At 38.0% G+C, this 12,285-nt stretch overlaps 2 protein-coding genes across 2 annotated transcripts in view; one reads left to right on the top strand and one right to left on the bottom strand.

Annotated features, from left to right (window-relative positions):
* The first annotated feature begins 236 nt into the window (after positions 1 to 236).
* RBP4 (retinol binding protein 4) lies at positions 237 to 6,765 on the top strand. The gene is made up of 6 exons (XM_008643799.2): positions 237 to 282; positions 442 to 577; positions 1,214 to 1,350; positions 1,495 to 1,601; positions 2,950 to 3,162; positions 6,447 to 6,765. The coding sequence occupies exons 2-6, from the start codon at positions 449 to 451 to the stop codon at positions 6,458 to 6,460; spliced, it is 600 nt and encodes a 199-aa protein (XP_008642021.1). The 5' UTR covers positions 237 to 282; positions 442 to 448; the 3' UTR covers positions 6,461 to 6,765.
* A 232-nt stretch (positions 6,766 to 6,997) lies between these two features.
* Positions 6,998 to 12,285, bottom strand: part of FFAR4 (free fatty acid receptor 4) — a 6,015-nt gene continuing 727 nt past the window's right edge. The window contains exons 2-4 of the mRNA XM_017725860.1: positions 12,016 to 12,025; positions 11,624 to 11,752; positions 6,998 to 7,930 (exon numbers count right to left, since the gene is read on the bottom strand). Coding sequence (XP_017581349.1) covers positions 7,523 to 7,930; positions 11,624 to 11,752; positions 12,016 to 12,025 — 547 coding nt within the window. The 3' untranslated portion in view covers positions 6,998 to 7,522. The remainder of the gene's footprint in view (positions 7,931 to 11,623; positions 11,753 to 12,015; positions 12,026 to 12,285) is intronic.

The raw sequence follows: 12,285 nt of genomic DNA on the forward strand, positions 1-12,285 counted from the left end.
GGTTACGAAAAGCAAAGAGAGGCATTTGTTTCTAGTGCCTGCTTGGCGGCAGATCAGGGTCAAAGACCACCTGAGCTCATGGGTGTTATGCAAGAGGCTGTTACGAAGGGGCCACAGCCTGCAGCATGCATCAACCCACCTCCCTGCTCCCCTCTCCAATGCTGGCTCTGTGGCTCAGCAGGTTGCGAAAGCCCCAGGACTACATAAAGCATTCCCTGTCTGGGCACTGCCACCACCATCAGCACTTGAGGTCTCAAGAGGCTCCAGGGATCAGTACTGTCTGTAAGGACCCTGCTGTTGTGGGCTGGGGACAACCAGGTGCCTTGCCTGCACACGCATCAGGGAAAGCTGCATGACGCCCTGGCAACCTGTCAGGGCAGCCTTCCTCCCCTCACTTGTGTGACAGAGGCTGTTTCTGATGATGTTATCTGTTTGCTGCAGGGACAGGATGGCCCACATGGAGAGAGCTCTGCCCTGGCTGCTGCTGCTGTCACTGGCCTTGCTGGGCAGCAGCACTGCGGAGCGTGACTGCCGAGTAAGCAACTTCAAAGTCAAGGAGAACTTCAACAAGACCAGGGTAAATCTTTTCCCTCCTGGATCTGTGATGCCTTGCATAACTCCTCTTTCCAGGCTACAAAATTTGGCATTCAGTAGCACCAGTGTGTTCACATTTCAAAGTCACAGACTGTAATACTGAGAAATAGCAGAAGTGTGTGATGTCCACACCTCCGCAGATGCTGAATCCTGATGCATCTGATAAAGGAATACTGCAGAAACTGAGTTTTAGCAGACTGGTCTCAAACTGCAGGGTATAAGCAAAAGGACTTGGTTGTTTCCATGAAAAATTAATACTCTGATGTTTTCAGACACCATTGCAAAGAAAACAATATACATAATTTTGTCAAGATCTGCCAGTTGTTATCCTTTTCCCACTAAATTTTGTATTCCTCATACTGGACAGCTGCAGATACAGATAAGATTACAAAAAAAAAAAAAAAAAAAAAAAAAAAAAAAGTCAGTATTTCCACAAATTATGACTGCACTAGGATGTATTGGTGGCTTTATTCTCTTGAAACAGCTAGATTTGTTTCTTAGGTACACCTTTGAAGCATGGTGTCAAAGATCTGCATGCTCTTCCCCCTGTTCTGCACTGTCTGATTATAATATTTCCATTGTTCTAGATCTAACTGCAGCTTTTTTTATTTCCTTGCAGTACAGTGGCACCTGGTATGCCATGGCAAAAAAAGATCCTGAGGGGCTATTTCTGCAGGACAATGTGGTAGCACAGTTCACCATAGATGAGAATGGAAAAATGACTGCCACCGCAAAGGGCAGAGTCAGACTCTTCAAGTAAGCTGTTTGCCGGTCTCCTCTTGTTCCATTTTGCTAAGCTACTGCTCCAATCCTACCTGCTATCCCTGTGCTAGTCACACAGTCACACTGAACCTGTGTTGTTAGATTGGAAAGTGGTATTTTCTTTGTCTCTGGCTACAGTAACTGGGATGTCTGTGCTGACATGATTGGCTCTTTCACTGACACAGAGGATCCTGCCAAGTTCAAGATGAAGTACTGGGGTGTCGCCTCTTTTCTGCAGAAAGGAAGTGAGTACTTAACTATAGAAGATGCAAAACTACTTAGAAGACTAGTTATGTTGTATGTCCGTGCTGGGGAAGGAAAAAGTACTGTTGAATTTCTTAAACACTCTTAAAAGACATGATAGCTATCATACTGCAAGCCTTAATGTGAACGAGGTAATCACTACTTTTATATGGGACAGCTGGTTGGCTTTCTTTAAACAAGTGGAGACCTGGCCTTTGTATATCTTTGTATTTATTTTGTTTGTTACCCAACAATATAATTGAAGGCCACTGTTTGGAAAGAAATGAAAGGCAGATGAAATATTTTAAGACTTGTTTTAGTTCAGAACTCAGTTACCAGATGCTTCTGTTCTCTCTGAATCCTGATGTCAGAGCTGGCCAAGCAGGGAAGAATATTATTTTGTTTGGTCTTGTGTCTGCAAATGTGGAGATATATCTGTTTTAAGAGACAAATATGTTCATATGTATATATACATATATTCTTATTTTTATGTCATCTGCCACACCCTATGCAAAATTAATTCCTTAAGCCAAGTAGAAATTCGGATGCTTTGTAGCTCAATACATTTCCTTAGATTGTTTCCAAGAGAAGCAGGTAGAATTTAGAACTGACAGGAGTTCCATTCTGTTTAAAGACAAAGTTACAAAGCATGTTTTGGATGCCAATTTGTCTTAAAAAGTTGCCAGGTCTCCTCACAACATGTTGCTGAGTCATGTGTACTTCAGATTGCGGGCTGACCCCAAGCTGTACCCTTCGAAAAAGTCTGGTGTCCCCCCACAGGAGAGAAGGGGAAGACAACAGAGAGTTACCTTCAGCAGTGCAGACGTACTGCAAGGGAGAATCTTTTGCTCCAGGAGAGGAAGGTGCAGATATGTCAGGTTTTACTGCAAACACTGAAACGGACCCACTTCTTATAGAACAGGGTGTTTGTGTGACCAGGTTTTTATCAGGTTACATAGCTAAATAGTTAAGAATTCTCTGAAGTTGTAACTGTGTTTTAAGAAGAGGGTTTATAGCAGAACTTGTAGCAAATACACTTCTAACACACATGCAAACTGCATGATAATCTTTTTCCTTAAAAATGCAGTCTAAGTAACATCCCTGGTAGGAGAACATTTACGGGTTTGAGTCATCTGGAGCAGGCCTAGCATGTTCTTCTTTATTTTCTTTTTGAAAATAAACATGGAATTAAATACTGGACACAGGAATAAATGAAAAGCCCATCTGTTATAATTTGTAACAATCTTCATCTTAGTATATTCTCCACAGTTATGGCAGCAATCCTTTCTGATTTACTAGATTTCACTTGTGTCTCTAACACTTTTCCTTCTTTGCCATGGTTTCTTCCAGATGATGATCACTGGGTAGTGGACACAGACTATGATACATATGCTCTTCATTACTCCTGCCGCCAACTAAATGCAGATGGCACTTGTGCTGATAGCTATTCCATTTTATTCTCCCGGGACCCGAAGGGATTACCTCCAGGTGCACAGAAAATCGTCAGACAAAGGCAGATAGACCTCTGTTTGGACAGAAAATACAGAGTTATCACTCATAATGGTGAGAACTTTTTTTTCTGAAGAATTTTATTTCAGGGTTTAATGACTAAAGCACTAGGATTCTCTTGCTCATTAAATATCAAATGCATAAAGTCTTTTACTTAGTGGCTGTTACATTGTCTTTTGAAAACCGGAGCTTGTAGTAAGTTATTTCCAACTTTTACTTCCCTTATTTGAAGCAGAGCTGAGGCGCATAGCTTTCCATGCAGCATATCAGATCAGCTGGAACAGTAACTAGAGGAAGTTGTAAAACAATTAAATCAATGTAGCGTGAGTAAACGTGGTAAGGATGCACTTCATAGTTACAGTAAAAAGTAATTAGGCAGCTGTAATCGGATCTCTTTGCCTTTGTTCAAAAACTTATTTGAGAAATGCTTCAAAAAGGCTTTTAAGGAAAATAGAAGTCTTGGAAAGGATACCTTATAGAAGACCTTTTCTCAAAAGTCCTCATGCCAACCATTTCACAAAGGGCTGTGGAAGAGGGACATAGCCCTCATACTGGAAGCATGACCCTATCTTGAGTCAGGCTGAGCTTACAACACAGGGAAGGACACAGATTAGCTCACTTATGCTCAACTATATTACAAAAGGCCAAATGGTAATAATCTAGAAGAAAACATACTTATATGCTTACTGATAAAAATAACACCCAGAATGGGGAATAGTAAAGAGCAAAAGAGAAAAATCAGAATATTTAGAACAAATAAAATAGTAGTACCTGTCCCTACTCCCTCCCCACCCCTCATCCTGGAAGACACGCTATCTATGAAAGACTTGACTGGTGAATCAGCTGAATGGGAACTCCCAATGTAGCGATGTGGGCAAAAAAGTTAATACGACTGTTGGATGCATAAAGCAAGACTCACATGAGATTGTTGTGCTTGGCATGGGTCTAATTGCTATGGTGTCCACCATAAATGGAAAAAGTACTGAGGATGAATTAGAAGTTTCAAAGAAGAGCAGAGAAAATGACTGAAAGTTTGTAAAACGTATCTTCTAATGAGTGCTTCAAAGATCTTGATCTTTTCTCATTAGAAAGAGGTTAAAGGCTGACCTGAGCAAAGTCTGTGCTTGTCCACACCAAGCAACAGGAATTGGATAGAAAAGGACTTGCAAACACAGAAATAATGAATTTAAATGGATGGAACTTTAAACTGGACACATTCAGAGCAGAAATAAACAGCCATTTGTTTAACTCCAAAGGTCATTAACCTTTGGAACAGTTTACCAAGAGCTGTTGTATGTTCTTCATCACTGAAATCTGTAAATCAAGATTAAAGGCTTTTCTCAGTGACATGCTGGAACAAACTGGGATTGACTGAAGGAACTTTTGTGTCTTACAAAGAAAGTCAGAACAGATGAGCAAAGTCAGCTGTTGTGGCTCTGTTATCTGTTCATCTGATCCATAAACAGAGACTAATATATAGCCATGTTGTAAAGTAGTATGCTGATAACAGGGTGCCTTGAAGATCTGCTAAAGTAGGTGGTGTTTACAGTTGCTGATCAGTAACCTGGAAAATGGGCCTGACAACAACTTAAAAAAAAATTTGTCTTGAATGAGAATTTGGAGACCACGTAAATCAGTTGAGATTTACAACAGACAAGAATAAGAGACACCATAAATGCAAATGGAAGTGACTTCTGTGAATGATTTGTATGATTGCATAAATGGTAGGATAGAAAAGAAACAATTTCATTATATAAATTGATGATACTTTTCTGTTTTGAATCCTGCACTCACTGCTTTTCAAGTGAAGTCCAGCAATAATAAAAATTTCTGAAAATGAGAAAGCCAAATAATGAGATGTTTAGGGATATTTTACTAAATCTAAGGTAATTTAAAAGTTGATCATGCTGCCTCTAGTTTGTCATAGATATTGAATATCTAATCTACCAAGTTCCACTGTTCTTTGCTATCCTAATTTAGACTCAGATGTTAGGTGTTGAATGCAGTGGCTGATAAGACTGTGTGAGTTTGCAAATGAAAAATAGGAGCCTGGGTACCTTTTTATTAAGGATTATTTCAGAGTTTAGGAACCCAGCACCAACTTATAAATTTAACTTAAAACTAGCAATTTGTGTTTTCCCCTTTATGTGATCAGGACCCAATTATTAGTTGATTCTGAATTCTCCAGTACCATTAAGCCAAAGTTCCTGCAAAGCAAGAACATTTCAGAATGAGGGAATGATTGTGAGCTAAACTGAAAAAAAAAAAAAAAAATTCTTGGAAGCTTCATAACAGAAACTCTTACAAAATTTGCTTAATTCCTTATATGTGGATTGGAAACCTTACTACTTTAGTTTTAACTCTGCTATTAAGAGCTACAGAGTTACTACCAAAACAAACCAACTTCAATTGCCTGCACTGATCTGCATCCCATTGTTACTGTGGTAAAATTCTGACTAATGTTAGTAAATGCTGCAAGAATAGGCTGCTATCTGTTGATAATTGTGCATACTGTGCCTATGTCTTGAAGCTAATTAACGGAGAGTGTGTGCATGTGTGTGTGTCTGTGTGTCTGTGTGTCCCTTCAACTAATAGATGTACAAAACTTACCTTGATTTAAAAAGTACTGGCTGTTCAAGGCAAAAGAGAAGCCTAGGAAATGAAAGTTTTTGTCTAACTTACACTGAATTTCTCACGGTAGTTCCTTCTCAAATACAGCTCAAGCTAAGATACAGTTAGTCTCCCAGAGTAATAGCTCAAGTAACTTTAAGTTGTGTAATGTCAGTGTCAATATTAAGTGACAGTACTTGTAAATACAATACAGCATCATGTCAGTAGAGTTGAAAGCTGCATCTGCTTTTAGCATTTGCTAGAAGGAAAAATTGTGAAATAAACAGTGGTATATTCCCTCTGCTAATTTACTATTGCCATTAGGAGTTTTGGGGGTCAGGAGATTCTTACTTTGTTGAAAGAAATTCTTAAATTAATTATTTCTAGGCAAATAACTGGAAGCTTGTTAAAGTATACACTCTTTTATCACTGAGAGATACTCTTTTATCACTGATCTGCCCAGTATCTTGTTTGCAAAAGTATTAAAACGCTCAGGAGAGGTGTAACAGATTAGGTGAATTCCTGTTTTGTTCAGAGTTGAAAATTCCTTGAAATTATAAACTGCAGAGGAAGGTAATGACATTACTCTCACAAGTAACAGTCTGCTGGACTCAAGAGCATTTTAAAGAAATGAGATATATATGTGTTTTAAATTTGGTGTACGTTCACGTATTTAAATTTTGTCTGGAGTGTTTGACAAACACAACTGTGGTTTCTGTGTGTTTCAGGATTTTGCTCTTAAGGAGATCCAACCCTATGGAAAGAAACCATGTGACAGCACCACAGATGTAAAGTTAACACACTGATCATGTGTTCTCTGGAAAATGCTTTAAATGGCTTCATTTAGATTTTCAGTATATTTATCTGAGCTGTGTAGCTCACCTTGTCAATAAACCAATGAAACATTTTAATAAACTTGGATTACAGGGGAAGAAAATTGTATGCAAATCTGTACATACGTAGACACTGCTTTCATTAGTAGCCTGTTATCTTAGTGCACTGTTTTGAACTGGTGACACACGGTGATAATTAAGAATTTAATCTTGCTTTTTTTAGTGGTTTCAATTTCTGACTAAAAGAGTATTTATCATTAACTCCAAAATATATGTATTTTCTTTTCAAATAGAACATTTTATTTTCTCTAGAAAATACTGGAAATCATTTTAAAAAGAGAAAGGAATTTCAGTGATCCTATATATCACTAATTAACTTTATTATATGACTAGTGAAGATATAAAAAATATGCATCTTTTTAAAAGAACTATTTTACACATGACAATTACCCATTTATTTATTTATTCTTTAATTGTAAATTCACATGCATTAAGTCCATGTTTTTAATTTGAGATGGAGCCAAACTGGTCATTTACTTGATGATAACACATGTTCATCACCTTGTTTCAGTTAGTCTGCTCAAACCTATGTTCAGGCAGTCAGTTACTGAAGTGTTTAATCAAGTTCCCTTTAAAAATTTGATTCAAAAAAAGCAGATACTTTCTGAGGATGAACATTTTTGCTAGAAAGTTTAAAGTATTTAATTCAACTATTTTACATTTACCAAGGTCACTGCCATATTTCTATTTATTTCAGCGTAAGAGGAGAATTCAATCCATTGGATTAAATTGTCCAAATCTTACTGAGGCAAAGCAATGAAGTCAAGAGAATTTTACCTGCAGGAATTAAAAACACATATTTAGCTTTTTTTCCTAGTCCTCTGGCACATAATACTATAACATAATGACCTATGTGACCTGGGATAGTGTAGACAAAATCCGAAGTGTGGCACAGCTCAGACTTTAAATAATTATCTGGTGATGAAAGACAAATGTGGCTGTTCACGGTTACTTCTTCTTGCAGTGGTTTCTGTACCTGCTCCATGCCTTTCAGGGTTCCCTGTGCAACAGAGAAGAATTTCCTGACATTTACGTCTGAAATGGGCAACATTATACAGAATTGGATTGACTGCAGAGTTGGCAAAAGTGAATAAGGTTATCCAGAAGAAAACTGATGGCAAAATATTTAAATCCTTTTTGTAGTTCTGAACTAAAATTAAAAAAATAATTACTATTATTGGGCTCCACATAATGAAGAAAGAGATCATCAACAGAAAGAGGGCTCGGAATAGTTTGTAGTCTTGCTGGGAAACACGAATCTGATGATGTTCTGAGTAGGCTAAACCAGCATTTAAACTTCTTCTTGATGCTTTTGTAATCTGCAGTAAAAGAGAAAAAAGCAACTTTCACTGAAACACATTTTTACAAGTGAAAAAGTAAATCTTGGCACATGATGTTTTCTTTTGCAAAGTGACTACAAAAAAGGCATTGCAGAATTCCATTTGTACTTTTTGTCAATGTTTCCATTTCAAATATTCTCACTTCACTAGCAATTCTTTTTTCTCTCATCTGTGAACTCATCTCAATATTAGGCAAAATGGTTGTTCTTTTCATGGCTCTCTACCAGTCATAAGTACTTTTCAGCATAAAACAGTCTTAATTACTCATGAAATCCCATTACATTCAAATTATGACCTCATTTGTTCTATCTAAAAAAACCCATTGATTTTTTTCACAAATGCAAACTGGAACATAGTTAACAATCCTGTTGATGCTCAAGAAGGAATGTGACCCAATTCTCTCATGGCCATGCTAATATCATAATGTAGGTATTAGAAGCAGCATTAATTTCTTACAGTGACTAAATCATTTTAAATGTGAATGAGATTGTGCATTGTTTTGTGTCACTTTTAGCTTTTCAGTCAGTAATCACAATTGCTTTCTATGAACTAACATGAAATCTTACAGATCCTTTTGTCACTATAAAAATCTGTGCCTTGTAAAAGTACTCTCTGATGTAAAAAAACAGAGTATGGGTAGCTTGGGAACCTAGTATTAATGGGTGTGCATCATCTGTCATTAGGTAAAATATTAAACCCAGTGACTTGCAAAAAACTCTAAATCCCCTGTTCTACATCCCTGTCTTCACTGAAGATGGCATAGCACAATCAAGTTCATTACATTCATACATCTAATGTAAATAAAACAACCCTGAAATATCTAGCAAACAAAGATTTATGCTAAATAACTGAGATACTACTTTATCCCCTGCATGCATAAAGAAGGGAGTGCTTTCAAAAGCCTTGATCAATTAGCTGTCTATGTAGGAAAGTAAAAAGGTGTAAGACTCTTCCTGCCACTTTTCCCTTGAGCAGAAACTACACGAAGAGTAACACTAATACTAGCAACACTTCGTAACTTCCTGGTACATGCAAGGATGAAAGTGTTGAGAGAGAAAGAAATTTGTCATTCTGTTTGCAGTTTTCTGAATTTGTCACAGACATAAATACTCATCAAGAATCTAGACATCTTCTAAATATTTCAATAGAATGTAGTTGTATAAATCAAAACCTGTGAACCAAAAATGGGTTTCTTAGCAGCTGCTGAGGCTGAGAAGGAGACAGTATCACTTGCTACTTCCCTGATTTTAAAAGAGCAGAGAATTCTGATGTCCTGAGCATGTAAAACTATTCCAGCTTGATGATCTCCTGCTGTACCCATCTGGAATCCAGAAACTAGGCTGACTCCTCCAAACAGCCCGAACTGAGAGTTGTTCTCAGTGAGCACCTAACCTTAGTAAGAATGAAGATTTCACAAAATGCAAAGGACTAATATCCTCTTCTAATATAAAAGTAGGAAAACTGGGCTGTGTACACTTCTCAGTCTCCAGTGTTCAAAACTGCTACAGAATGCCTTCATCAGATATATTTTTATCTGTCCCATATAAATACCTTCTGTCTTTCCTGCAGGAGCTGCACAGCCTAGGACTAAAAATGCAAGAATCACCAAGACTGTGGTAAATAAGATGCAACTTCATCTTAAAAAAGTATTCAAGAGAAATGGGGTGGCAGTGGTATGTTGTGGATCCCTTTTTGGTCTGCCAGTATAGATACCTATCCTGGGCATCTGGACCACACTTAGACAAACAGGAACTTAGAAATCAGGTATATATAAGCACGTAACTTCGAGAACACATAAATCTTCACTAGTTCTAGCCTCTGACAAAGTCTTGCCTGAGAGGCAGAACAATGCAAAACCAAATAAATTACAAATCATGGCTTCTAATCTATCATTTTTGCCAGGATTCTGGGAAGTGTTATGTATAAATAATACTCAGTTTCAGAGTAAATTGTGAAGTACACATTTGTAGTAGTAGTATATTTGTTAAAAAATTTCAGGTCTTATATCTGTAGTCAGTCTTCATCATCACCATCATCAATGTTGTAACGTGAATACATGAATGCTTGGCACTGCTTCCAGCAATACTGAGAATCTTGCTATGTGTGCACTGGCATAACAGAGCATTCTCACCCAGTGAGAGTGAGTTTTCTCTTGGAAATGGCTCAGGGATTGAGACATTCTCCAGCTCAGTTCTGGTTGCTTCCTGGAGAGAGAGAAGATTCAATTATGTCCTTCTGTGGGCCTCAAGACTTCTTTGTTTCAGGGGAAATGGTAATGTATTTTAGCATCTCTGTTAGCAAGTTAGAAAAGAAACAGGAGCAGGGCAGCATGGGGCTGTCTTGTAATCAATCCAGTATTCCAAACACTGCTTTTGGTTTCTAGCTCCCTATGTGCCATTTTGTTTTCTGAATTTACCAGTAATCTGGAGTCTGCAAGGACACAACAAACACCATTCCTGTCCTGGCCTCTGACCAAGAACTGTGGCATTCCCTGGCCTGCAGTATTTGCAGTTCTTTCAAAGGGCTCACATTCTCCATTGCGTTACTCTATGCTCTTTGCCTACAGCAATATGAGGTTGCAGGTCCTTTACTTCACTAGAAGAGGTTCACCTCATGCATTTACATCAAGATTATAGTGAGCTCAATGACAGTACAGGAACTGCAGGCTGATGACTTTTACTACAAGTTTAGGCTTGATCAATAGGCAAGGATGTGTAGAGACCAGATTCTAGGTCCTAGGTTCACTGAAACACCTACAAGCAGCTCTGGTGTCTGCATCCACAGCCCCTTGGTGCTCAGCATTTCATCCTTGCTCAATAATCCATGTGTTTTGACTTTCCTTTCCAAAACCTGTCATTTTCTTACACATATTATAAGAAGTTTAATTGCCCAATAAAGGAATCAAGGATCTTCTGGGCAGTTCCTAAAAACCAGGCATTGCAGTGCCTAGTTTGGAGTGCTTGGTTTGAAGATTTTTAGATCTTTCTCACTCTGCTTTTAGATAGTTTAAAAGGAATTTAGATGCTAATATGATGCTTGCTAGAATATAGATTAAAACTCTGTGGTGCTGGGTGTCTTGGCTTCAGCATATATGTTAAACAACATCCACTTAAAAAGAAAGCGGAAGCAGAGAGTTTAATTTACAGGTTTTGTTTGCAACATTTGAAATTGTGGAGAATTAAGTATAATCTAATGAGATCTGTGTACTAAAGACACATGCAGAAAGCCCATAGATCAAAAAATGGATGGGTTTTTTCTAGTCCTGCCTTTCTCTGCTTTTTTACAAATCCCTTATGACTGGAGTTTAGGCTCAAGGAAAGCAAAATCTAGTTTTTAGTTATTTCAAATGCTAGACTCTTTCAGCATTTAGGAGATTGACAGTCTTTAAATATGAACAGGACATAAATGGAGAAGTGTATTTAATACTATATATAGGAAGACAATGTGTTTGGCCTCTGGCAATGTGCAGTTGAAGCAGGTTCTTAACTGAAATGTATAGGCCGTTATGTGCAGGTTGAAATGCTTCATTTTATATCACATATTTATCATTTACTGAGCAAATGATGCTTGTTCCCTTTACGTGTATTTGTATTCAGTGACAATATGCTGATGCCCAGTGAGTTACTGTTTACTTCCCTTTGTTTTACAACAAAATTTAAAGGAAAAACATACCTGTAAGATTTTGGAGTAACTGATGACAATGACTAATCCTGGTATTAGAAAGAAAACAGTGGCAAAGGTCGTATCCCAGACTATTTCTCCTGCAGTGCTGGGCCAATCCAGGGTGCAAATTTGAATGTCCTATTTACAAAAAATGAAGAAGAAAAGTAACGTTGTACCATTATTTTCAGTAGCATTATCCTTATCTCCCTCTACGCTTATGGAAAAAAATGGCTAAACCAAGACTAAACCAAGACCCTGAAAACTTTCTACTTAGACAAAGCACTCAAGTAGTATATTACTTGATGGTTTTAAGACTCCATACAATTACAAATAGATGTGTCCACAACTGGAATACTCCCATTAATTTCATATCAAATGCTAATGGCAAAATGGAAACTTACAGACCCTAAACTTAATAATTTATTCAAGTGTCACGTTGGGTGCACTTTTGTATGCATCTCAAAATATTAGGCAGAAAAATCTATGCATGGCCATTTTGTACAGAGGGGGCTGCGGGTGCAGGGCAATTCCCCCAGAATGCTGATCCCTCGGTAAGGGGAAGTGAGCTGAAAAGGGGATCTCTGAGCCGCACTGAGGAACGCAAAGAGAATCCCAGCCGATGCGCGTTTCCCAGCGAATGGGACGGTCCGCCGGGAGAGCGGGCGGGGGGC

Source organism: Corvus brachyrhynchos, unplaced genomic scaffold, assembly GCF_000691975.1.
Source record: "Corvus brachyrhynchos isolate BGI_N302 unplaced genomic scaffold, ASM69197v1 scaffold61, whole genome shotgun sequence".
Lineage (NCBI taxonomy): Eukaryota > Metazoa > Chordata > Aves > Passeriformes > Corvidae > Corvus > Corvus brachyrhynchos.

What these genes read in the sequence shown, in the direction of transcription:
- RBP4 (XM_008643799.2), top strand. Translation starts at nt 449, where the DNA reads ATGGCCCACATGGAGAGAGCTCTGCCCTGGCTGCTGCTGCTGTCACTG. An exon ending in GGCAGAGTCAGACTCTTCAA is followed by an intron (nt 1,351 to 1,494) that starts GTAAGCTGTTTG and finishes CTCTGGCTACAG; the next exon opens with TAACTGGGATGTCTGTGCTG. An exon ending in CTCTTTTCTGCAGAAAGGAA is followed by an intron (nt 1,602 to 2,949) that starts GTGAGTACTTAA and finishes GGTTTCTTCCAG; the next exon opens with ATGATGATCACTGGGTAGTG.